This window comes from Miscanthus floridulus, chromosome 15 (assembly GCF_019320115.1).
Source record: "Miscanthus floridulus cultivar M001 chromosome 15, ASM1932011v1, whole genome shotgun sequence".
Lineage (NCBI taxonomy): Eukaryota > Viridiplantae > Streptophyta > Magnoliopsida > Poales > Poaceae > Miscanthus > Miscanthus floridulus.
The window spans coordinates 13,426,987-13,454,164 of NC_089594.1; the positions used below are offsets into that span (position 1 = coordinate 13,426,987).

General features: G+C 46.9%; 1 protein-coding gene across 1 annotated transcript; it reads left to right on the top strand.

The window, feature by feature from the left end:
* Positions 1 to 22,913: 22,913 nt before the first annotated feature.
* Positions 22,914 to 24,963, top strand: LOC136509333 (uncharacterized). Its single transcript, XM_066504159.1, has 3 exons — positions 22,914 to 23,282; positions 23,641 to 23,861; positions 24,071 to 24,963. Exons 1-3 carry the CDS (start codon positions 22,952 to 22,954, stop codon positions 24,653 to 24,655), a joined length of 1,137 nt encoding a protein of 378 aa, XP_066360256.1. The 5' UTR covers positions 22,914 to 22,951; the 3' UTR covers positions 24,656 to 24,963.
* The last annotated feature ends 2,215 nt before the right edge of the window (positions 24,964 to 27,178 follow it).

Here is a 27,178-nt window from a genome sequence, read left to right on the forward strand (position 1 = left end):
AAAACTTACTAGAACACTGGTAAAACACTAGTTCTGTATATGCTGAATACACTCAAGAAAAGTCCAGTGTAAGTAGGAGAGATGAATATGCTTTCTGCAAATCAGTACTCATGCAAAACAAAGACAGTCTGCAGACATCTCAAGTAAAGACAGTGGTGGATCCATATACTGATAAAGAGAAGAATCCAGAACACTAGTTTGAGCATTCAGTACGTACAGGCTGACAGGGGAAAGAAATATGATGCCCCCAATGCACAGCGCTGCAGGAATTGGTTACCAAGTATGATCTGCAAGCCAACCTTCCTTTGGCCCTCCACTTCCATGCTGATCCACAAGTTCAGGCTAACCCTGTGGCTATGGTGAGGTGGTGATGAGGAGGGCAACAGAGACACATAATCTAAATGGACGAATGGAGTTCTCAGCAAACTTGGTTGAAAAGATAATGCATTAGATAATGTGTTGTCTACACATAATCTAAATGGAAGAATGGCAATAGATACTTCCAGATCCCAAAGCTAGAATATTGGATATAAAAGTAGATATTAGCACATTGCTGCAGTTTATTGGACCTTCAAAAAAATGAACCAACCAAAGATGGAGTGTTGCAGTCGAACTAAATAAATAGCACCAACTATATGCATTCCTGATGTACAAATGTCCTTATATCCATTTAGCATCTAATTAAAAAGGTTGTCATAATCAACTTTCTGTACAGACTTGTATGACTGAAGAAGTTTACATGACAGTGCCAAATGGTATAGGATTACTAGCTTTCTTAGAATACTACTGATAGGCAGAAACCTGTGCTCAAACAAACTTGCCTGCTGTGATCCAATGAGGTACCTAAACATATGACACCATTTCCGAACCCCAACAAAAAAAGGTGAAGTGTCAACACAGACACCACAGTGCACTGGACTTTCAAAGAACCACACAAAGATTGAATAAGCGCAGCTGCAAAAACAGCCTAATTCTATATGTTGCTGAAATTACAAGAATTACAATCTTAAAAAAAATTGCTACTTCGTATGTTGATTGACAGAAAATAAGCCCAACATAGGCCATGAAAAGATCATTTTGGGTGAGGATGTAATAAATATCAGAAAGAATGCCCTTCTCAGAGAATGTAATAAATAAAATGATTTGTAAAAGATTAATGGTATTTATTACAGGATTAATGGCGTTTTTCCAAGTAAGAGAAAAGGAAAGCTCTGTAAAACTGTGACCCATCGCTTCGCATTGGTCTGAAGCACACATAATGTTCACTAAGTATCTGCACAAATAATGATTTTCAGGTATGCACAAAGCTCTTAATAATGGCAGTGCTTCTAGAGTCAAATTTACAGTGTACAAAAACCTTTGTACTGCTGCTGAATGGTGTCAGTAGTTAGCCTAGTGTTCTTGTTTTTCATGTTACCTGCTATAAGATATTTACTATTCTCTGTAATGTGTTTCCTTGGCAACCAAGTTGATCATGGTGCCTTGGCAACCAAGTAGGAATCATAGCATCTGCTTTATGCAGTTAGAATATGCTAAGAAGTAGGTACACCACTTGCCTATATATGCAGTGGTTAGCATCTTTGTATCCCTAAGTCATTTTTGCAATACAATCCAAGCGGCCTGTTGGCCAAGCTGCCCTCTGGCAGCCAACAATTGGTATCTAGAGCCGGTTGAGAGATAGGGAAGAGCATGGCCACCTCCGCAGAGAGAGCAGCAGCAGCAGCCGCCGCCGCCGAGCACCGGGCGCAGCGTCTGGCCGCGGCAGAGGCCGCAGCCGCGCAGGCGCAGCAGGCCGCGGAGGCCGCAGCAGCAGCAGCTCGGAACGCAGCCGCCACGGCCGCGGCTCTGCGTCGAGAGTTGGTGGAGGAGGATCCGCCGCGTGATCGCCGCCCGTTTCCGCGGAGGAGTCCGGAGCGCGAGCGCAGGCAGACGCGGTCGCCCGATCGGGATCAGGATCGCCGCCGCGGACGGGCCAGGGGCCGCTCGCCGGTGATCCAGACCGTGTACAAGGACTCTGGCGCAAGTTCCACCTGGCCGATGCTCAACAAGACAAATTACCATGAGTGGGCCTCGATCATGAAGCTGAAGCTCCAGGCGCGGCAACTCTGGGATGCGATCGAGTACCAGGACCTGCCATACCATGAGGACAGGCGCACGGTGGAGGCGATCATCGCCGCCGTGCCACAGGAGATGCAGATGCCGCTGTCCGAGAAGGGATCGGCCAAGGAGGCCTGGGACTCCATCGCCGCCGCGCGAATCGGAGTCGATCGAGTGCGCCGCGCCACGCTCCAGCGACTCCGCAGCGACTGGGAGAAGCTCGCCTTTCGTCCAGGAGAGCAGATCGAGGACTTCACCCTTCGCTTGATGGCCCTGAAGCAGCAGCTTCTTCTCCACGGCGACAACGACATCGATGAAGAGCGCGCGGTGGAGAGACTCCTGCGCGCCGTGCCGCCAAAGTACGCTCAGCTCCGGATCGCCATCGAGACGCTTCTGGACTTCCAGGACCTCACCATCGAGGAGGTGTCTGGACGCTTGAAGACGGTGGACGACATGGAGGCGTTGGACGCGGAACCGGCCGCCATCGGTGGACTGCTGCTGACAAGGGAGCAGTGGCGTGCCAAGGAGAAGGAGGAGGCTGCCGTTTCCGCGTCGGGCAAGGAACCACGACGTCGTCCACGCGGCGGCAAGAAGCAGCGCGGGAAGGGAAATCGCGGTGGCGACGATCGCGGGGTAAACGACGACACCTGCCTCAACTGTGGTGATCGCGGCCACTGGGCGCGCGACTGCCGCCAGCCGCGCCGTGGTGGTGGTGACCGCGGTGGTGGCGGTGGCAACCAACGCGGAGGAGGCTACCGTGTTGGAGGTGATCGAGGAGGAAGGCGCGGTGGAGGGCGTGGCGGAGCTGCTCACGTCGCAGAAGCAGAGGACGATGATGGTGCTCTGTTTTTCGCCCACGGCTTCCTCAAGCTTGACGAGAAGGACGAAGCCGTCTGCTCCAAGGCCACGGTCTCCCTCGACATCAACGAGCCGCGCGCGCGAGTCTTCCTCAACACCAGCGCCAACGAGGAGGCGCTCGACGGATGGTACCTCGACAGCGGGGCCACGCATCACATGACCGGCCGCCGGGAGCTCTTCGCCGAGCTCGACACCACGGCGCGCGGCACGGTGCGGTTCGGCGACTCGTCTCGAGTGGAAATCAAGGGGACCGGCTCCATCGTCTTCCAGGCCAAAAACGGAGATCAGCGCGTCCTCCACGGCGTCTTCTACATCCCAGCGCTCCGGAACTCGATCATGAGTTTGGGGCAGCTCGACGAAGGAGGCTCCAGGGTGGAGATTGATCATGGAGTGCTCCGCATCTGGGACCGGCGTAGTCGTCTTCTCGCCAAGGTACATCGCGGGCCCAGTCGGTTGTACGTCCTGCACTTGGAGGCCGCGCGGCCGGTATGTCTTGCCGCCACGAAAGAGGACGAGTCATGGAGGTGGCATGAGCGCTACGGGCATCTCAGCTTCGAGGCACTGCACCAGCTCGGCAAGAAGGAGATGGTGAGGGGGATGCCGGTGATCAAGCATGCGGAGCAAGTCTGCGACACCTGCGTCACTACCAAGCTCCGCCGCAAGCCATTTCCGCAGCAGGCGCAGTACCGCGCGCAGGCGCCCTTGGACCTCGTCCACGGCGACCTATGTGGGCCGGTGACGCCGGCGACGCCAGGAGGGCGCCGCTACTTCTTGCTGATGGTGGACGACGCCACCCGCTTCATGTGGGCGGTGCTTCTGCCGACCAAGGATGCTGCTGCGGATGCCGTGAAGCGGGTGAAGGCCGAAGCAGAGAAGGAGACCGGCCGTGAGCTCAAGGTACTGCGGACCGACAATGGAGGAGAGTTCACCGTCGGCGAGCTAGCGCAGTACTTCGCCGCCGAAGGAGTCAAGCGGCACTACTCTGCACCACACTCACCGCAGCAAAACGGTGTTGTGGAACGGCGCAATCAGACGGTCGTGGCGACCGCGCGCGCGCTTCTGAAGCAGAGGTCCATGCCGGCCAAATTCTGGGGGGAGGCGGTAATGACGGCGGTGCATCTGCTCAACCGCGCGCCAACAAGAAGCTTGCAAGGCAAGACCCCCCATGAAGCCTGGCATGGACGAGCGCCGGCGGTGAGCTACCTGCGTACATTCGGCTGCGTCGCCTACACAAGGGAGCTCGGACACCTGCGCAAGCTCGACGACCGCGGCAAGGCTGGGGTCTTCATCGGCTACGCCGAGGGCGCCAAGGCCTATCGGGTCCTCGATCCGGTGACGGGACGCGTGAAGGTGAGCCGCGACGTGGTGTTTGATGAAGGGCGCGGCTGGGATTGGTCCAATTCGGCCGCCGGGACGTCTGCTTCCGCCTCCAGTGACTTCGACATCGAGTTCTGGGGAGTCGACACAGACGGAGCCCCGCCGCACACGCCGTCACCAGCTCCAGGGGAGCATGATCCACAAGCTTCCTCTACTTCACCAGCTTCCTCTGCTTCACCAGCAGCAGAAACAGAGCAGGCGGACCCAGTTGAGTTCGCGTCACCGCTCGAGGACGACGACGATCGCCTTGATGCCTCCTACGGTGGCGAGCAGCTGCGGTACCGTACCATGCCCAACATCATCGGGGACGCACCCACACCGCTGCCGGCTTCACGTCTCTTCGCCGAGCTTCATCTCACGCACGCCGGCGAGCCAGCCAACTTCACGGAGGCTGAAGGCGATCCTGCCTGGCAGGCCGCCATGGAGCAGGAGATCAAGGCAGTTGAGCAGAACTGCACTTGGGAACTTGTGGAGCTTCCTCCCGGTCATCGGCCCATCACTCTGAAGTGGGTCTACAAGCTCAAGAAGGACGAGCGGGGCGCGGTGACCAAGTACAAGGCGCGTTTGGTGGCGCGGGGCTTCGTCCAGCAGGAAGGGATCGACTTCGACGACGCGTTTGCTCCCGTGGCGCGCATGGAATCCGTCCGAGTTCTCCTCGCGCTGGCAGCCCAAGAAGGATGGCGCGTCCACCACATGGACGTCAAATCTGCTTTCCTCAACGGCGACCTCAAGGAGGAGGTGTATGTGAAGCAGCCGTCTGGCTTCACCGTCGCCGGGAAGGAGAAGATGGTGTACCGTCTGCGCAAGGCTCTGTATGGCCTGCGGCAGGCTCCTCGAGCTTGGAACGCCAAGCTGGATGCCACCCTCAAGGAGATGGGTTTCCAGCAAAGCGACCATGAAGCTGCGATGTACAGGCGAGGAACAGGGGAGGAGCTGCTGCTGATCGGTGTCTATGTTGATGATTTGATCATCACCGGTGCCAGCACTCAAGCCATAGAAGGTTTCAAGGCTCAGATGAAGAAGGTCTTCGACATGAGCGACCTCGGCCTTCTGTCTTTCTACCTGGGAGTCGAAGTACATCAAGATTCAGCTGGGATCACTCTGAGGCAGACCCATTATGCCAAGAGGATCCTTGAGCTAGGAGGCATGGATGCCTGCAACCCTGCCCATACACCAATGGAGGAACGGCTGAGGTTGAGCAGGCAGAGCACGGCTGAAGAAGTTGATCCTACCCAATACAGAAGATTGGTGGGCAGCCTGCGATACTTGGTCCACACAAGACCTGACTTAGCCTTCTCAGTTGGCTTTGTCAGTCGGTTCATGGAAAGACCAACAGCAGAGCACCAAGCTGCCATCAAGCGCATCCTGAGATATGTGGCTGGTACTCTGGAATTCGGACTTCACTACACTAAAGCTCCAGGGAGAGCAAGGCTTGTTGGATACTGCGACAGTGACTTGGCTGGGGACATTGACACCAGCAAAAGCACTAGTGGCACTCTGTTCTTCCTGGGAAGCAATCTTGTATGCTGGCAGTCTGTGAAGCAGAAGGTGGTAGCTCTATCTAGTTGTGAAGCTGAGTACATTGCCACTACCACAGCTGCAAAACAAGCTATTTGGCTATCCAGGTTGCTAGCAGACCTCCTTGGAAGGAATGTGGAAGTGGTTGAACTGAAGGTTGACAGTAAGTCTGCACTTGCTCTAGCCAAGAATCCAGTCTTTCATGAGCGCAGTAAACACATCAGAATCAAGTACCATTTCATTAGAAACTGCTTGGAAGATGGAAGTATCAAGGCTGATCACATATCCACCACTAATCAGCTGGCTGACATTCTAACCAAGTCTCTTGGAAGATCAAAATTTGAAGAGATGAGGGGAAGAATTGGGCTCAAGCATATCACTTCCAAGGACCACAAGGCTAAAGGGGAGAATTGTCAGTAGTTAGCCTAGTGTTCTTGTTTTTCATGTTACCTGCTATAAGATATTTACTATTCTCTGTAATGTGTTTCCTTGGCAACCAAGTTGATCATGGTGCCTTGGCAACCAAGTAGGAATCATAGCATCTGCTTTATGCAGTTAGAATATGCTAAGAAGTAGGTACACCACTTGCCTATATATGCAGTGGTTAGCATCTTTGTATCCCTAAGTCATTTTTGCAATACAATCCAAGCGGCCTGTTGGCCAAGCTGCCCTCTGGCAGCCAACAAATGGTAGGTATTCCAGCAGCTGCACCAACCAAATACGACAGTGCCCCCTACAATTGTAAAAGTTAGCATCACACTATGCATAATAGTTAATTCAGAAGATTACAAAACTTAGAATTACCCAGATAAGTTATGCTGAGGAAATGCTTGGAGCACAAGAGTTCACTTCTTTTACAGGAAATGCTTGAGAACCATATGACAAAATGCCTTTGCACATAAAGGCTAGCTAGCTATTGCTTGCAGCAAAATCATGAATCTGTAAGATCTCTAGTAGCTAACTAGCCAAGCTTTCAACATCGTTTTAAACACACTGAATTTATGGTTGACACCAGTGATACTTTTACTGTACAAACACTTCTGTTTACTGCACGGCGCATTGTATCTATTGATGGCAATATTTAAGTTACAATTTTTCCAGGACATGAAAATAAGAATTGTTTTAGGGGGAAAGACTAAAGCTGTTTTTTGGGTAACTTTCTTTTAGATCATGGGACAGAAACATCCAGGACATCGAGAGACGCTTCGGCCTTATTCTTCATGTATTTAAGAAATCATAATTGGACTATTTATGCCAAAAAGACTTAGGACACACTCAAGGAATGGGTAACTATCCATGTTGATTCTCTATGATATAAGCTAACAAAGCCCAGACATTATCTATCAGTTTCAAAATACATCAATCTTCGAACAGTTCAAAGAAAGTTTAGTGTATATCATCATCACATATGTTATTGTCATTAAAGAGCAAAGCTTTATCTAGAAACACAATGGACAGGGTATGTCGGTATGATCAGAGCATCACAGGTGTTCAATGGAGAAAATTTTACAATGGTATAAATACTCAGTGATAATTGAAGATGGTACGAAATTACAGATGTCAGACCATTTCATTGAGCACCCAAAAATAAAGCAACTTCCCTATGAGGGAGAAACTATTCATGACTACTATGAAGGAGAAACAATTCATGACTAAGGAATAAGCAAGTAAATTCAGTTAAGTAGCTTATGAGGCTACAGTATTTATACCTGACAATGTAGTGCCAACTCAGGAGGTTCTGGGGTTACAAAGACGCTGCCGTCATAATTGTCCTTGGCAACACGGTTGTTCTTTGGAGGACGGAGGTATGTCTTCTTGCCATCTAGCAGCTGTTGCCAATGGTGGTACAGTGAAAGAAACTTCTGTCTGCTGAGCGTCTCACAATTTTACCGGCCAAAATAACGAGGGGGGTTTTGTGGATCACTCGAGTACATAGAAAGAACTTGAGGATCACTCATGAACAGAGAACCCCATCCATTTCTTGTTTGAAATTCGTCCGGCTTTTCATCATCAGAGTCCTTAGGATCCTAGTGAGTTACAATCATCAGGTAATTCATATTTTCCAAATGGAAGCAGGGAGAACCCAATGACATAATCCCAATCCCAATTAAATATAATCCACCTATTTTGTTCTTGTCAAATGACGGCCACATAATCTAAAAAAATACTTTCCAGAAGATATGCACATCACGTCATGCTCTCTGGCATCACGAGATGCCTGGCATCACGTCATGGTGGCCTCGATTCAGTTCTTTTATCCATCGGTCTACTCTGCTATTTTACAATTTTACGGACGTGCGGCTGCTTTGGATGCTTTCGATTGGAACACAGCAATTGGGCGGGAGGTGGACAGCCTTGCTCTCGCCGGCGATGATCGAGCTTGGATCCACTCTGTCGCTAACTGCCCAACTCCATTGGCGCTTGGGGTCAGGGCCTTGAAGCAGCTCCTCCACATCCAGTACGAGCTGCTCTGCGCCGACATCTCATATGCTGCCGGAGCAGAGGAGCAACCAGGCTGGGGCGGACGCCGACGGGGAGCAGGTAAGCAGGGGGCGAGCTGCCGAGCAGGGCAGGCTGTCGTGCGGCCGTGTGTAGAAGGCGAGAGGCCCGCTAGCGAGTGGGCCGTGGAACTGGAAACCGCCGGCAGAAGGGAGGTCACACATATAAATCCCAAATCTGTATTAGTCTAGAAAAAGGAAAAAGAATCGGGAAGGTAAAATTATTCGGATCGTTCGATCGGTGAGAGGACGGACAGAAAAGAGGGCAGATAGAAAAAGGCAGAAGGAAATTTTGAACAAAGCGGTAATATCTAATAACAAAGCGACAAAATTTTCTTCTGCGTTTTCAACATCAACATCAACATAGCCTGTTAGTCCCAAGCAAATTGGGGTAGGCTAGAGTTGAAACCCAACAAGATACCCAAGTCATGATTCTGGCACTTCGATAGCTGCTTTCCAGGCAATCCTATCCAAACATAGATCTCTAGATATATACCAAGCTTTTAAATCCCTTTTCACCACCCCGCCCATGTCAGCTTCGGCCTTCCTCTGCCTCTCCTTGTATTATTAGCTTGGCTTGAAACTCCACAACGCACTGGTGTATCTGGCGGTCTCCTCTGGACATGGCCAAACCATCTCAACCGATGTTGGATAAGCTTTTCTTCAATTGGTGCTACCCCTAGGCGATCACGTATATCATCATTCCGAACTCGGTCCATTCTTGTGTGACCACAAATCCAACGCAACATGCGCATTTCTGCAACACTCATTTGTTGAACATACCGAGCCTTTGTAGGCCAACATTCGGCTCCATACAACATTGCAGGTCTAATTGCCATCCTATAGAACTTGTCTTTTAGCTTTTGAGAGTACCCTCTTGTCACATAGAATGCCAGAAGCTTGACGCCACTTGATCCACCCTGCTTTGATTCTATGGCTAACGTCTACATCAATATCTCCATCCTTCTGTAGCATCGATTCGAGATATCGGAAGGTGTCCTTTTTAGGCACGACTTGACCTTCCAAACTCACATCTCCCTCATCCTGTGCAGTTGTGCCAAAGTCGCATTTCATATATTCGGTTTTAGTCTGGCTTAGTCTAAAACCTTTAGGCTCAAGGGTCTGCCGCCACAACTCAAGTTTCCTATTTACTCCCGCCAGGCTTTCATCAACTAACACTACATCATCGGCGAAAAGCATGCACCAAGGGATATCCCCTTGAATGTCCCTGGTAACCTCGTCCATTACCAAGGCAAAGAGATACGGGCTCAAGGCTGACCCTTGATGAAGCCCAATTCTAATCGGGAAGTAATTAGTGTTACCATCGTTGGTTCGAACGCTAGTCATAGTATTGTTGTACATGTCCTTGATGAGGGTTATGTACTTTGTTGGGACTTTATGTCTATCCAAAGCCCACCACATAACATTTCTTGGTATCTTGTCATAAGCCTTCTCCAAGTCAATGAAAACCATGTGCAGGTCCTTCTTCTGCTCTCTAAATCGCTCCATAACTTGTCTTAACAAGAAGATTGCTTCTGTGGTTGACCTTCCAGGCATGAAACCAAATTGGTTTGTAGATACACGTGTTCTTCCTCGTAGGCGTTGCTCGATGACTCTCTCCCATAGCTTCATAGTGTGGCTCATCAACTTAATCCCACGATAGTTATTACAACTCTGGATGTCACCCTTGTTCTTGTAGATTGGTACCAAAGTGCTTCGTCTCCACTCCTCAGGCATCTTGTTCGATCGAAAGATATTATTGAACATCTTGGTTAGCCATACTATAGCTAAATCCCCAAGGCATCTCCACACCTTGATTGGGATACCATCCGGGCCCATCGCTTTGCTCCCTTTCATCCTTTTCAACGTTTCTCTGACCTCCGATTCTTGAATCTTCCGCTCAAAGTGCCTATTGGTGTCATCAAACAAGTCATCCAACTGAACGGAGGAGTTCTCATTCTCCCCATTGAACAACTTGTTGAAATACTCTTGCTATCTTTGTCTGATCTCACCCTCCTTCATCAAGAGTTGCTTCCTCTCATCCTTAATGCACTTGAGTTGAATGAAGTCCCTTGTCTTCCTATCATGAGTCCTAGCCATCCTATAGATGTCCTTTTCTCCTTCCTTCGTATCTAGACGTTTGTACAAATCTTCATAAGCCCGTCCATTTGCCTCCGCCACCGCTCGTTTTGCAGCCTTCTTTGCCACCTTATACTTCTCTATGTTATCTGCACACCGGTCCTAGAACAAGCGCTTATAGCCTTCCTTCTTCTCCTTAATTGCCTTCTGAACATCCTCATTCCACCACCAAGTGTCTTTCATAGCGCATCCACTTCCTTTGGTCACTCCCAGCACCTCTACAGCAACCTTTCGAACGCATGTCGCCATCTTCTCCCACATATTGTTGGTGTCACCTTCGTCCTTCCACGGGCCCTCTTCAATAACTCTTTCCTTGAAGACCTTTGATGCCTCCCCTTCTAATTTCCACCACTTTGTCCTTGCAATCTTGGCTTGTTTAGCCCTATGAGTTTGCACCAGAAAGTGGAAGTCAGCCACCACTAGCTTGTGCTGAGACACCACACATTCCCTAGGTATCACCTTACAATCCACGCAAGCACGTTTATCTCCCCTTCTTGTAAGGACAAAGTCAATCTGACTGCAGGAAAAGCCACTACTAAAGGTCACTAAGTGAGACTCTCGCTTTTGGAAGAAAGTGTTTGCTACCATCATATTAAAAGCTGTAGCAAAGTCTTGGACATCCTCTCCCTCCTGGTTCCTTCTTTCGTAACCAAAACCTGCATGTGCCGCCTCGAAACCTGTACTAGATGCTCCTACATGGCCATTAAGGTCTCCTCCAATGAAGAGCTTCTCGCTACTAGGTACAGCCCTGACTAAGCCATCCAAATCCTCCCAGAATTGCCTCTTAGCACACTCATCAAGGCCTACTTGGAGAGCATACACACTAATAACGTTTAAGACTATATCACTAATAACGAGTTTAATTAAGATAATCCTATCTCCTTGCCTTTTCACCTCCACCACACCACCCTAGAGGCTCTTATCAATCAAAACTCCTACTCCATTTCTATTCGAAGTTGTCCCTGTGTACCATAGCTCGAAGCCTGTATTGTCCACCTCCTTCGCCTTTTGACCCTTCCATTTGGTCTCTTGAACGCACAAGATATTTACATGCCTCCTAACTATTGTGTCAACTAGCTGTCGATGTTTGACCACCGATAACCTACCACGGGGGTATCCGGGGTAGTATATTCGGGCTTTAGCGTATGCAGAACTCGATGGTTAACGCAAGAGACAGTCAATTTATTCTAGTTCAGGCCCTCGATCGTGGATCGAGTAATAGCCCTATGTCCAGTCGGTGTTAGCCTTCACGTTGAATTGATCGTAAAATATTGTACAATTGTTGTCTTGAACTCCCGATCTAAGAAGCCCTGCCCTCCCTTATATAGTCAGGAGACCAGAGTCCTAGTCGGTTTACAATAAGAGTTTCTAGTAGGATTATAGAGTAATACTACTACTAAGATTACAGGAGAAGAATCCTAATTAGACTAGGTCTTCTCTATTCCTTGTGGGGTATCCCATGGGTCCCGCACCGACAAGCCCCCGAGCACTTTATGGTTGAGTTCTGGAAGCCTCGTCTTGTTCCTTCAAGTCTCATCGAGTAGGAACAAGCATCGTCTAAGTGCTTTCTTGAATAAAACCGTGTAGTGCTTCATGAGATCTTTGCGTGGTGTGTACCTTTTTAAAGAAAAAAGTACTCCCATTTGTATATAGCCTCCGAGCCTCTTGCTGTTTGGCACAAGGAGCTTTGAGGATCTTTTATTGAAATCTCTTTGACTCTTCGTCGAAAGGTTCTCGAGCATATACCCGTTTTCTTTGTTGAGAAGAGTTTGGACTTAGCTATGTCCAGGTTCTTTTTGTCAAAAATAGTTCGGATATAGCTATGTATGGGTTCTTTTTATGTTGTGGCCTTGAAGTCATATGTCCTGAAGAAGTCTTCCGAGTGACGTGCGCTTTTTTTTGAAAAAAGTGCACTCACTGAGTGTAGCCCCCGAGCCTCTTGCTATTTAGAACAAAAAGATGGAGGGTCTTGAATCTGAGTTGTCCAAAAAAAACTGTATACCTTTCCTTTTGCAGCCCCCAAGCGTATATCCGGGTTGTTTTGTTTAGGAAGAACTCGGATGAAGAATCTTGGCGTATTCTCTAGTAGTCTGCTGTTTATCAGATATAGTTGTGTGGTGGTTGAGTGTAAATGCCTTTTGTTCATGGGTTGTAATGTGTTGGTATATTCTTCCGAATATGCTCGTCTTTGAGTACTGTTCTATCTCGCCTGAGTCTTCCATTATTAAGTCCTGTCTTTTCACTGTGTCCTTTGTTAGGCTTATTTCGTTGGTACTCCTAGTCCATGTGCACCGCTCCTTTGATCTATAAATACCCTCCCGGAGTGCTTGTTTTCATCCATTAAACATTATGTTGAAACCTTCGTGGTCATGAACATGATAGTTTGTGAAGTAGAGCAGCCCCCGGGCGTGTTTTGTAGTTCCTATGAGTCTTGTCGTAGCTGGAGGAAGTCTTATGATAAGGATTAGAGGTAGGCTAATCCCGCAGCAGCATTATACCAGGATGTATGTGGTAGTAGTTGGAGGAAGTCTTATGATGTGGGCTTCGTTCCTTCATCTGGCAGTTCTGGGCTGATCCTCGTCGCATGTCCTGAGACTATCCGGTGCAGATCAATACCATATCCAGCATCACATCGGTCTTGGGTAGACAGATACCTATCGGCCTTCTCTGCTCCATATTGTCCTATCGTGCTGCTGATTTCCACCTTGGATGCACTGTGTCCGTCCTTTGAAGAAAACAGTGTAGCTAATGGCGGTTTGTTCTTCCGAGTAGCAATTTAGGACACGTAGTTGTTCCAAAGCCTAGCCGTGTCCGAGTTCCTCTTTGCTACTTTGCTTTTCGTGGTACCGAGTTCGTTGGGTCTTGTAAGATTTGTAATCTTCTATTTTTGAAGTTGCTTGTAATAGAGAGAGTCTTGTCTTCTGAGTTATCATTTATTCTTCTGCTATGGTCCTGGTTGTTCATCAGATTCCCTAGTTCTTTCAGTAAGAACCGAGTTCTTATGTTCTTTGTGAGGTAGCCCTTCTTTTCTTCATGGCTGATGGGTTCTTTTTTGCAGCAATCTGATAACTCCGTTGTAGTGCTGGATGGATAAGTTTGAAATCTGCCGGTTGAATTGTACTGTTGTGTGGATTTGTGCCCTCTGTCATTTTAGCTGTGTCAGTAAATGGACCGTTGCGTTCTTACACGGTGCTTTAACGGGCCTGGTGGGCCGTTGTTATCGCTGTAAAATCTATTTAAAGACCCTTCACCTTCTTTTTCTTTATTGCCCTTCTCTTGCCTTGAAAACCCTAGCTCTCAGAAATCCACCGTCGCCATTGCCACCGCCGTCTTAGCACCGCCATCCAAACTTTCTCTTCCCTTAGTTGCTTTTTTGCCTCCGCTAGTACATGGGTAAGAAGAAAAGCGTGAGCAAGTCCCAGTCTGACTTCGTGGATGAGGAATCATCACTTTCTTTGATCGAGAACCAAGAGTTTGTGGCCATGAGGGCTGCTCAGAAGGTTTGGCCAGCTCCAACAACAACCAAAGAGCAGCTTCACGAGCTTGTCAGCGATGGCTTGATCCAAAGCAAGGACTTTGCTGAATGGAGAGCTCCAGGCGAGCATCGGGTCCCTGCTCCCGGTCCTGGTGAGATCGTCCTCTTTGTCTCCTTTGTCCGTGATGGACTCTACCTTTCCGCTTTTGCCATCTTACCCCCAATGCTGTCCTCCATCTTTCTGTCTTTGTTCATCTTTGCAAAACCTTTCTTGGAATTCCTCCTTCTCTTTCCCTCTTCCGTTTCTTCTTTCGTCTGAAACCACAACCCCGCTGTGATGACACTTCTGTTCTTGGTGGGTGTGGGATTCAGTTCTGTCAGGGTCTCAAAATTAAATTTTTTGATTATGACTTAGTTGACTCTATGAAGGATTGGCGTTCCGAGTGGTTTTATTCCGCCAACATGATTCCTCCTCTTTCTGTTCATTCTTCTTCTGGTCCCACGATTAACGATCGATGGGAAAAGAAACTCTTGACGGATTATGAGAACCAGGCGATCAAGCCGCTTGTTGAGAGGATAAGTACTCTGAAACAGCAAGGTTTGACCGTCCTTGGTATTATTTCTAGTTTTCTTCGCCGTCGAGTCCAACCTCTTAAGGAGCGAGAAAACTTTGGTTTTGAGTACTCTGGGGCAGAGGATCCTTCTCGTATGGTCCCTGCCCTTGAGTTGACCGATGAGGAGGTACTCGAGCGTCTTCGAAAGATGCTGAAAGGGGTGAACGTCGTTCCTTATGCTATTGATGAGTATTGCGCTAAGAATCCTCCTTTTGCTGTGAGTTATTTTTCTTTATTCGAGTACGTTTTGAATTTCCTTTGTGGTCTCCATCTTTGTTTAATCTTTCTCATCTAGTTGTTTTACTCTTCTTTGTAGGAATTAGGGCGCAACTTTGTTGACCCAATCCCTCTTGATGTCCTCCCTGCCATGGTGAATACTGGGGAGGATCCTGCTGGGGCTTCTGTAATTAGTAAGTTCTAAATCACCGCATCGTTTCCTGGAGTTTCTTCTAGAGTTGTTGATGTATATGAAGAATATGTTCCTCGTCCAGTCCCTCGAGGTCCTCGTAGTGTCCTAAAGAGAGGGCGAATGGATGGCTCTTCATCTGGTCTGCCTGCTTCCAAGAAGTCTCGCAAACCAAGTACTCGTCCAGGTACTCTAGTTGTAGCTAGCATGCTCTTGGTGAGCATATTAATACTCTCTGTCCCTTTGTTTTCTTATTTTTATCTTGAACCGAGTACTTTTGTTCTTTTTTCAGCGGGTGCCCTGGTGGCCTTGGTCGAGACCGAGGAGGAAGAGGATGATGAAGTACCCCTTATCATGCGGCGGTGAGTTGTTTTCGTATTCTCCTGCCGTTGAATTCCTCCTCTTTGCTTTGACTTTAGTCTTGATCTTTTTGTAGTAATCGGACATCGGGTATGGGTTCTTTTGAGGCTCCTACGCCGGTTTCTTCGGTCGCTCTGGTGTTGAGTTCTTCGGTAGCTCTGGTACCGAGTTCTTACGGAGCTCCGGTGCCGAGTTCTTCTGGGGCTCCGGTACCGGCTTCTTCTGGGGCTCTAGTATTGGCTATACCACTGCTGCCGCCAAGTGGTGATGATGTTTTTGCCGCCGTGGTTCCTCCTGCAAGGTCCTCTTTTTGTTTTGCGAAGAAGAAGATAGCTGGGTGAGTGGATTCTGGTTTCATCTCTTTGCTTCTGTTTTCTTTTTCTCTTGTTCTCATTGGCGAGTTCTTTTATCAACTTTCAGGCCTTCGTCTTCTCTTGTCCCCTCGTTGACTTCTTCTCAGCCCTCCGTTGTGCCACCGAGTACTGAGCCTCAGGACTCGCAGCACACTGTTGGTGAAGTGATTGTGGGGGCGACAAGGCTTTCTGGCGGTATCCTTCTCCTTCTCTTGCCTCCGGTGGTCCGCCTTTTGTCGATGATGTGGTGCAGCAGTTTGATGCTACACATCGGCTATCAGAGTTAACTGCTACCTGGGGAAGCTTATCGTCCCTTGCGACTTCTTTTGGAGAAAAGCTCTAGGTAAGTTTTTTCGCCATTCCTTCTTTGGATGTTCGCTTTTCTTCTGTCCTTATGCTTTGTTTTTCTTTGTCTCTTTTTGCTCAGTCCTTTTCTCATGATCATACCAGCTTCTTTTTCTCGTCTGAAAATGAGAAAAAGTTGTCTTCCGAAGTGAGCACCCTGAAAGCTGATCTTGACCTCCTCCGGGCCGAGATAGAGGCTGAGCATCAAACGCATCAGGATGAGGAAAAATCTCTTTGTGCCTAGGTTGTTGAGACCGAGAAGTAGAGGGATGCCGCTTTTCAGGAGGCTCAAAAGAACTCGGAGGCCATGAAGAACTTGGAGGCCATGAAGAAGGAGTGCAACGGTATTGAGGGTTCTTTTTATTTCTTTCTGCATTCAAATTCTCCTTTCTGCTGACTTGTTGTTTGCTGTCTTGTCTAGCTCTCCGGGTTGAAAAGTAGAAGCTCTCAGATGGCGTTGAAGAAATGAAGACTCTTGTTCATACAAGTCGCAACAAGGCTGAGGAGGTAATTACTCATGCTAAGGAGGAACTCGCGCTTGCTAAGTTGATTAGGCATGGAGTTGATAGAGATCTTGTGCAGGCCCAAAAAACTATTGAAGACTTGTCTGGTAAGTTGGCGATGGCTACTGAAAACTGGAAGGCTTTGTGAAAATCCTTTCATTCAGTAGCCGACGTTCTTCGAACTCTAGCGGATGATGGGCAATCTTGGGCTCAGTTGATTCCTCGAATTCCGACTTGTTTCCAAGAGTTTGTGAAGAGGTGCGCTTAACTGTGTACCAAGAATGTCCTGACCTAGGTCTGGGTTCTTTCTCCAGCGGCTCCTTTGTCCAAGATAGCAGAGGAAGCTGATAGTCAAGAATACATTGATGTCGTTGAGAGGATGGAGCCTAAGGTTGAAGACTTAGCTAGTAGAATAGTAGATAATCTTAATATTGTTCTCTCTCCTCCTGATGATGAGGCTTGATGTATTTGATCTTTACGTCCGTGCCTTGTAATATGACATTATGCTTCTTTTGAATGAAGATTTTTGTTGATGTCTTCTCTACTAGGATTCCTTGTTTATTCCTTGGATGATTTGTCCAATTGGTCAGAGTTACTTGACTTGCTGAGTACTTTATCTTGCTTTCGTCTTTGCCTTGTAAACAACTCTGTGCGCTATTTTGATAAACTTTCTTGATTTGTCGAGTACTTTTCTGTCCCATGTAAACAACTCGTTATATATATAGATCTTTGTGCTGGCAACCTTTCTTGATCTGTCGAGTGCTTCTTCTGTGCCATATAAACAACTCGTTATATGTAGGTCCTTGTGTTCTTAGGTATTTTCAGTGTAGCCCCCGAGCCTCTTGCTATTTGGGACAAGTAGTTGGAGGGTCTTGTCTTGAAATTGCTCTGGTCTATGCCCAGGCTTAGTTTCAGTTGTTTTTCTTTTTTGTTTCAGGTGTTAGCTTGTTAGCTACCCTCATCGGCGGGCTCAAGCGTATTTTTAGTTATTTTGCTCTTGGCCGGGATGCTCAGGCGTCTTTTCAGCCATTTTGCATTTTATTTTGGGTGTTAGCTTGTTAGCTACCCACATCGGCAGGCTCAAGCGTCTTTTCAGCTATTTTGCTCTCGGCTGAGATGCTTAGGCGTCTTTTCAGCCATTTTGCATTTTATTTCGGGTGTTAGCTTGTTAGCTACCCTCATCGGCGGGCTCAAGCATCTTTTCAGCTATTTTGCTCTCGGCTGGGATGCTCAGGCGTCTTTTTAGCCATTTTGCATTTTATTTCGGGCGTTAGCTTGTTAGCTACCCTCATCGGCGGGCTCAAGCGTCTTTTCAGCTATTTTACTCTCGGCCGGGATGCTCAGGCGTCTTTTTAGCCATTTTGCATTTTATTTCAGGTATTGGCTTGTTAGCTACCCTTATCGGCGGGCTCAAGCGTCTTTTCAGCTATTTTGCTCTCGGGTAGGATGCTCAGGCGTCTTTTCAGCCATTTTGCATTTAAGAAACAACTCGGAGGGAGCCATGAGACATATGTTTGTTGAGAGATAATCATCTTTATTGATCATGACTATTGATGTGTTACAATGATACATAGCGCTATCTTTGTTGATCATGAATGTTAATCTCTTGTGTCTTGTAAACATATTTTCCCTTGAGTTGTTTTTATGCGTAGAATCTTCATAGCTGACTGATGTGCCATGTATTGTTGACTTCTTTTCCGTCTTCAGTTATGAGCTTGTATGTGCTTGGTCCGATGACTTTTGTGACTATAAAAGGACCTTTCCATGGACTGAGTAGTTTATGGCGTCCGTCGTTTTTTTGTATTCTTCTTAGTACTAGGTCTCCGACTTGTAATGGTCGAGACTAGGTATTCTTATTGTAGTGGTGCCTTAGTCCTTGGATGTATCTTGCTGATTGCAGGGTAGCGTTTATTCTGACTTCTTCTGTACTGTCGAGTTCTAATCTCCGGGTGTGTTCTCCTTCTCCTTCGTCATATCGCTCTATCCTTGTTGACGTCCAAATCAAGTCTGCGAGTAGTACGGCTTCTGATTCGTACACCAGGAAGAAAGGTGAGTATCTGGTGGCTCTGCTTATTTGAGTCCGTAGCCCCCATACAACCTTGGATAATTCTTCAATCCATTTTGACCCATAGTCTACTAGTTCTTCATATAGTCTTGGTTTCAATCCGGCTAGTATGAGTCTATTAGCCCTTTCTACCTATCCGTTGGCTTCTGGATGTGCGACTGATGCGTAATCTATGCTGAAGTCAAAATCCTGTGCCCAACTTTTGAATTCTGTAGCTGTGAAGGGAGAACCCAAATCTGTGATGATTCGATTGGGCATGCTGAAGCGATGCATAATGTCTTGGATGAACTCGACTACTTTGGCTGCGCTGTATTTTATGAGTGGTTTGTACTCGATCCACTTGGTGAACTTGTCAATTGCTACGAAGATGTACTCGAAACCGCCCTTTGCTTTCTTGAGAGGTCCTACTTGATCCAGCCTCTAGTAGGAGAATGGTCAAGCAGGTGGTATGCAAATGAGGTTGTGGGCTGGCGCATGAGCCTGTCTTGCGAACATTTGACAACTTTTGCATCTTCTGACGAGTTCTTCTGCGTCTTTCAAAACGGTTGGCCAGTAGAAACCAGTACGAAATGCTTTACCGACTAGTGTTCTTGAGGCGGCGTGATTTCCACAGCAACCTGAGTGTATTTCGTCTATGATTTGTTTGCCTTCTTCAAATGAGACGCATCTTAGGAGTACTCCGGATGATGCGGCTCTTCTGTATAGCTTGTCTCCTACTAGAACGTAATTCTTGCTTTTGCGAACGACTCGAGTGACTTCCTGTTTTTCCGCTGGCAACTTATTCTCTTTGATGTAATCAATAAAAATCTGGGTCCATGAAGTGGTGATTACCAAGATCTGGGTACCTTTTGCTGAGATTTGAGGGGTTATTTCTCCGGGTTGTTTGATAGAGGGGGCTGATAACTCCTCTATGAAAACACCGGGTGCGCACCAGCTGTCGATGTTTGACCACTGATAGCCTACCACGGGGGTACCCGGGGTAGTATGTTCGGGCTTCAGCGTATGCAGAACTCGACGGCTAACGCAAGAGACAGTCGATTTATCCTGGTTCAGGCCCTCGATCGTGGATCGAGTAATAGCCCTACGTCCAGTCAGTGTTAGCCTTCGCGTTGGATTGATCGTAAAATGTTGTACAATTGTTGTCTTGAACTCCCGGTCTAAGGAGCCCTGCCCACCTTTATATAGTCAGGAGACCAGAGTCCTAGTCGGTTTACAATGAGAGTTCCTAGTAGGATTACAGAGTAATACTACTACTAAGATTAGAGAAGAAGAATCCTAATTAGACTAGATCTTCTCTCTTCCTTGTGGGGTATCCTGTGGGTCCCGCACTGACACTAGCTCTCTTAACTTACCCGTGAGGGATCCAACATTCCAACTACCTAAACGGATTTTGGTTGATTCGACTAGCTTCCTTACCCTTCTGCCTTTTCTATCTATTTTTTCTGTCTGCCTTCTTTTTTTCGCCGGTATTCAATTACAGAGTTCGTTTTTTTGTGAACAAAAATTACAGAGTTCGTTTAGAGCCTGTAAAGGACTGTTTCTGGATTCTATTCGTATTCTTTTACCAGGCCCAGGCGGCATGCTAGAGCGAGCAGCCCACATGGCACAAGCACGGCCCATCCCCTGGAGCCAGCGGCCCAAAGCTGAAGCGAAGAGCTGAGATGGGATTCCGACTCTGACTGTCCGACAGCGGCATCTACGTGGCGTATGTTTTTCCTTCCCTTTCTTATACACTATATTTCTTTCTCTTCTATACTATGGAGTACGGAACCTACTTATCAAATTAGATAGGACTTAAACAAATATAGGAAATTTCTATATATGCTTAGAAAATATTATCAATATTCATATATTCATCTATATCTACACCTATCTATACCTAATAATAAATAGGTAAAACAGGTGTAAGATACAAGAGAGAAGAAAAAGGAGGAAGGGCCTTAATAGTTTTTAAATAGATTAGGGTTCTCGATGCAAAATGTTAAAGATCTTGCAAAATTCACCAAAAATCATAGAGAAATCAGAAAAATACCAAATCAGTTTTGTTAGTTTTATAAAAATGTGATCTATCCATATGTGTTATGAATCTTGTTAGGTTATGCTTTATCTATAGGCGTGTTAAATCATCTTGCATATGTTGTATGCATATAGGTTCGACGATAAACGAACATGCTAGAGGCGGACCCGGAATATGCAAAGGATATCCTTGTTGTCATTTTCCCCCAAGCCTTCACTAACTTTCTGCTGTCTGGTTCCTCTCAAGCAAGCTTGGTGCATACCCCCTATTTTTTAACACTTATTATGTTTGTTTCTGAATTAAGTTTTGATAAGAAAGATTTACACCATCTGTAGTTTTGAATAAAAAACAAAACTTATTTATATTAAAATATGGATTAGTCAATGGTACAACTAATTATGTCTGAGCTGGAATGTTGGGCAGTATATAATTCTGACAAGGGCTGCTATATGAAAATAAAATAAAGAGAGATCTCCCGTCATAATCATCAGAGGACAGAACAATCCTAATGCATTGATAACAAAAAGTTACCAAAGTTGATATGATTCATCAAAAAAGTGTACAGATTAAATATGCGCTTTGTAGCTGAAGGATACCAAGATGTTTTTTAATTCAATACGTGTTTAATAGGACATTATTATTTATTATGAGTATTAACTTATATTATAGATGTGATGATCATCAAAAAATAAATTATAAAAATATAGGATAAAAGTAGATATGTATCATTCACGTTATCATTTTGCATGAATGTTAGTAGTTTTTTTCTCCCGATGCAACGCACGGGCATATTTGCCAGTAGATATAGATTTACAATCTGATTTTAAGCGTATCAATGAAACCAGGGCCTTGTTTAGTTGCCCGATTTTAGACAACCAAAATCACTGTGCCAGCACTGTAGCACAGTGTAGCGTTTCGTTTGTATTTGTGAATTATTGTCCAAACATTGACTAATTAGGCTCAAAAGATTCGTCTCGTAAAGTACAATCAAACTGTGCAATTAGTTTTTGATTTCGTCTACATTTGATACTCCATGTATGTACCGTAAATTTAATGTGACAGAAAATCTTCTTTTTAATAGTGCTAAAGTTGGGATTTTGAGGTAACTAAACAACTATTTGGATGTTTCAATCGATGGATTCTACTCAATCAAAACAAAGGCTGTAGTCGGGCCGGGCCGAACCTTTGGAAGTAAAGAGAATAGGTTGGGCTTATTGGGCAAGTACACGGCAAGGTAGTGGGCCACATCACAAATCCTGGCCCACTCCACCCAAAAAAAACCTGCCCCACTGTTGATATACTCCGAGAGGATCACATCAGAAGCCCTCGCGACGAACCCTAACCAAGAAATTGGCTATAGTTGGGTTTCTCTATAATATGATTCCTAACGTTTGTTTCTTCAAAATAGGACTCTAAATAATTACAATAAGCTCTATTGACATTTCGGGTCATTTTAATCTCTTTTAACATCTAAATACATGTATTTGTTCCTAATGTGACCGTTTTACCCTTCAGTGTTTTGACAGTGATTGTTGTGTCGTTTTGAAAAAAAAGGTCACTGCTGGCTGCTTGCTTCCCACGGCCCTTGGCCTTGGCTGGGCCGCTGCCTTGGCTGGCTGGCTATGGCCTTTACTGGCTGGCCGCAGGTGCCTTGGCTGGCTAGCCGTGGCCATGGCTGGCTGGCCATAGCTGCCTTGGCTTGCTGGCTGTGGCAATGGCCGCCATGTACAGTTACAAGTAATATATGTACGGTTCCAAGTAATATATAACAACGTTCCAAGTAATATATAACAAGAATTGATTCATACACAATTACAAGTAATATATAACGGCAAGAATTTAGCAACGAGTTCATCTCATAAAACCATGTTTGTAGCATAAACAAGTCCATGGAGGGCAGATCGCCGGCGTGGGGGAGGGAGAGGGCCGGCGGTCTTCACGGCAAAGCGGCGGGCGCCGGTGTTCTCGCGCGGGAAGGAGGAGCGTCGGTGTTCTCGCGACTGCGCGTATATGGAGTAGATGAAACGACGGAACCCAGAATAGATGAATCGATACATTGCTAGCCAATTTCTCTTGCTGAAGGGTAATAGGGTCAATACAAAAAATACATGTATTTTTAGATGACAAAAGAGATTAAAAAAGAAACAAAATGTCATTATTAGAGCTTATTGTAATTGTTTGGAGTCATATTTTGGAGAAACCAACGTTAGGAGTCCTATTATAGAGAAACCAACGTTTGGAGTCATATAATAGCCAATTTCTCACCCTAACCATACCAGATTTTTTCTTAAGCCTATTCCCCTTCGTCGGCGGCGGCGGCCTATCCATGGCGGACGGTATCGTTATCGCCGAGCATGGACGGTCCATCTGGGGCTCCGGCTCCTCCACGCACGTGGTGGAGTCATACGAGGAGGAGGAGTGGGAGTGCGCAGGCTTGGAACCCTTCTTCTTCGACGTGGCGGAGGCGGTGGCGGACCATGAGAGGCGGATGCAGATTGAGCAAGAGAATGAGCAAGAGAAGGCGCGCCTGGAGGATCTGCTCAAACAGAGGAGGCAGGCCTATGATCGGAGCCGTGATTACGATCCCAAGCAGGGTGGCCGCTACATGACCCGCTGCTTCTTCTACGACTTCCTCCAATTCGACGTCGACGAGGAGTGTAAGCCTATCCGATCCACCTCTCAATTCCTGTGTAATTTTGCTTTTGTATAAGCCCAACGCCGCCTATCACAATTCAACTAATTTAAATCCATGTGAAACTAAGTAATTTATGCATCTCATCTCGGTAATAGTTTCAGTTGCTTGAGTTTAGAGAGGAGTTTCCCTTTATTAAGTAACCTTTGTCAGTTACCCTACACAGCATGTGCACTCACACTATCGGGATTCAGTTGCAAACAAGCACTTCTTATGAGTCTGATTTGCTGTCTGCATGAAACATTAACTCATTTTTTTTTTCCTGAGCCTGATTTGCATTAAACCTAAATTATGTTATTGTTTTTTGTTTTCCTGTGCTGCAGCAAGCCTTGGACCAGTGAGATACACCGATAAGGTCTACAAAATGGATGACTTTTGTCCTCTGCTTAATGCAGTAAACATTCTCTCTGTGAAGATAGCATCCTTGGATGTTAAATTTCCAATACATGTCTATGGCACTGTCATTGCCAGAGATTCCTTTGATCGCAAGTGTGTTTATGTCTTCCGCCGCACTAGAGACAATTGCCAAGTCATCAAGTCTAAGGTACCGATATCATGCCTAGCTTAGTTATCCATCATTCTTAACATACAGATTCTAGCATGCATTGTGTTTGGAAAGATAAAAGTCACTACTAGCACGTTTATTAGCATTTTAACTGCTAGTTGGATCTATAATCATTCAAAACCTAACAGTTGACACACACCCTTATAGTTTTGAATCACTGAAAACTGTACTGTAAACTTTTCTTGTAGACCCAATCGCTGACCTTGGAGGGCCCAAAGCGAGGACTCGTATTGTTAGATGATCTATTCATTGAGATCGATCTGAAGATAAAAGATGTTCGACAAAAGAGTGCTCAACGGGGTAGGGACAGAGAACTTAGTAAAGGATTTGTAAGGATCAAGGGCACTGGTCGGATCCTTGAGAAATCCCTTGTTGAAAGTAAATATCTTGCTACAAGGCTTAGTACAGTTGAAGTCGGGTGTTCAGTTGTGAAAGATGGCCTTGAGTCTCTTGTTGCTATCGAAGTTTTACGTGGAGAGTTCAGCGGTAAAATCACTGCTTGCACTGTGCACGTCCCGCATAGCCTCCTGCTTCATGATAGCAAACTTGGTGGTAAGAAGGTTGGCGGTGTTAAAGGAGTCATCCAACTTTTGCAGCCTGTCATAACTGTGGGTAGGGGAGACAAGCTGATAGTTGTAATCCAGACTAGCGATGGCGTTTCTAAGCGCACCGTCGAGTTTACTCGAAGGATCAGGAGCTCAGATGAAGATGTTATCACTGTTGGTGCCACTAAGATGCGCGTTAAGGTTTCTTGGTCGGTAATGGACTGGTAACTGGTAAGCAGGTTTCTTGGTGGGTGATGGGCTGGTAAGCAGGTTTCTTTGTGGGTGATGGACTGGTAAGCAGGTTTGTTGGTGGGTGATGAACTAGTAAGCGTGAGCTTAATTATGGATTGTCATATTTGCCGTGCCAACTGTCTGGCCCAGATAAGAAGTAACAGTGTCTGTATATAATGGGTCGTTATGTTGAACTGATGTCTATCGTGTTAGGCTTACTATTATTATTGTTATAAGTAGTACTCATGATAAGTAGTAATCGTGATGACCATATTGTGCTCAAGTTGCCAAGAGAATTGTTTGGTGTTGAATGTCATGTTTTTTTTTTGTTATGCCTGATCATTCCAAGACCACAGAATATGCTGTGTTTCAACAGAAACTAAGGCTATCAAAGAAGATTTGTTTCTCCATCTACCGCTAAAATGCGACAGAGGATTTGTTCACAATAGATAGATTCAGACTACCTCAGCGACACATGCATGCCTCAACCTGCTATTGGCGCCGACGAGTGGGCCTCCTCTTGCCCATCCTCCTTCCCCAACGCTGCTGAGAGAGAAGCTTCCCGCCGGATCCGACTGGCCCGAGATAACCTATGTTGCCGGCCGTCTCCCTCACGCAACTCAGGGGAGAAGGCGGCGCCACCATGGTTGCAGCGACTGGCATTCTCCGCGTCTAAGAACCGACCCCCAAGGCACCTGCCCTGTTTAATTCTACATAGGAATTCCAACGGTAATGCTAGGCATACGCCGTCTGATCATCGGACCGACGTGGCCCGCACCGCACATAGCCGCCCACACGGAACCAAACCCCACCGCTCACTCCGGTCAAATTCATCATCCCTTTTCGCGCACCACATCATCCTGCTTCTCCACTCGACCACTCCTCCCCCGCCACTCATCTTCCTCGCCGCTGCTGCTCCGCGCATCAGCTGCTGTTGCTGCCGCCGCCTTTGTCGTTGCCACGAGATGCGCGGCGCGACGCTCTCCCCACCGCTACGTGGCGCGCCTACCCAACCTCGACGGCGGACATGGTGGGCTCCCCATGGCGGATCCATGGCAGCACCGGCCTCCCATGGTGGATCCATGGAGCGGCGCAGATCCAGCGGCGACGACGGCCCAGGCCCATCATCCCACCCCATCCATGGAGGCGGCTCGATCTGCCTCCCCCTCTTTACCCTTTATCTCGAGGCTGCAGTGGATTTTTGCGGTGTTGCAATAGTCGTTTTGAGGATGTTGCATCATGTATTTTGTGGATGTTGCAGCTACCGTTTCGAGATGTTGCAACATGGGTTCTTTTGAATGTTGGAAACAATCAATTTTTGAGATGTTGCAACTCGTTTTTTCCGATGTAGATTTGTTTATGTTGCGGCATGTGTTTCTCGGATGTTGCAATAGGCGATTTCAAGATGTTGCAACATGTGTTTTCCGATGTTGCAACTGTCGATTTGAGACGTTGCAACATGGTTTCCTAGATGTTGCAATAGTCGTCTTAAGATGTTTGCAACAGTTGGTTTCAAGATGTTGCAAGTGTTGATCTAATGTTGCAACTTGCGGCCCCTCCCCAACCAAGCGCAGCGCCCTTCCCCCTCTCTCTCTCTACGCCCGACGTGATCGCGGCCACGGGCAAAGACGCAGGGCTTGGGCCTAGTGGGATGTGTTGGGGGCGGGACACAGGACATGGTGTCGCGTCGGGGCGGGCGGTGGGGGTGTGCTTGTGCAAGCGTTCATCGGGGCGGGCGATGGGGGTGTGCTTTTGCCGGTGTTCGTTGGGGCAGGGGAGTGTACTTTCTGCCCATCGGACGTCCATGCGCTAGCACGCCCCGAATTCCAAGCTTTAACCGTTATCTCTGCTTCCACTTAATTTGCTTTCATATCATATCAATGCCCTAATGTTCCATCTTTGTGACAGAATCTCGAGACATCGCTACACAGCAGCTTCGCTGTAATAAAAGAGGCTGGGTAATATGGTTTTCTGGTAACAGTTATAAGTTTCAACTCTTAGTCCTACTAATAACAGCATAAACTTCCTAAGGACTCATGTAAGTTCTAACAAAAGTTTGATTTGAAGCACGAAATTAGTTCTGCTATCACGCTAAGCCTCCACGTTGTGCTCATGGCATCAAAAGGACATTTTCTTGACTGTTTTTCTTCACACAGGAACGGTGGCCTTGCTGTTTTTGGGGTAGAAAAAACACCGTCATCCTCGACCATGCATGCCTCCGCCGACCGGACAACTAGCACCACTGCACCAGAGATTTTATGGTCAGACAACTTCACGACACAGTTGGTCGACTGTTTAGTGGAGTGTTTTCCTATCGTAGTCGTACAACCAAACCAACCTTTCTCATCCTCCCTTTGTTGGTGAAGAGGATCTCAGGGATACGAAACTTTCAGCGCGTCCACAAGGTCAGGCCTACAGCCACACACTGCAGAAGATATATGCATAGTCAGAACTCGAAATGCTCCTTAACCACCAGTTACTGGGGGAATTACTGAAAGGATGTTGCAATGGATTCTATAC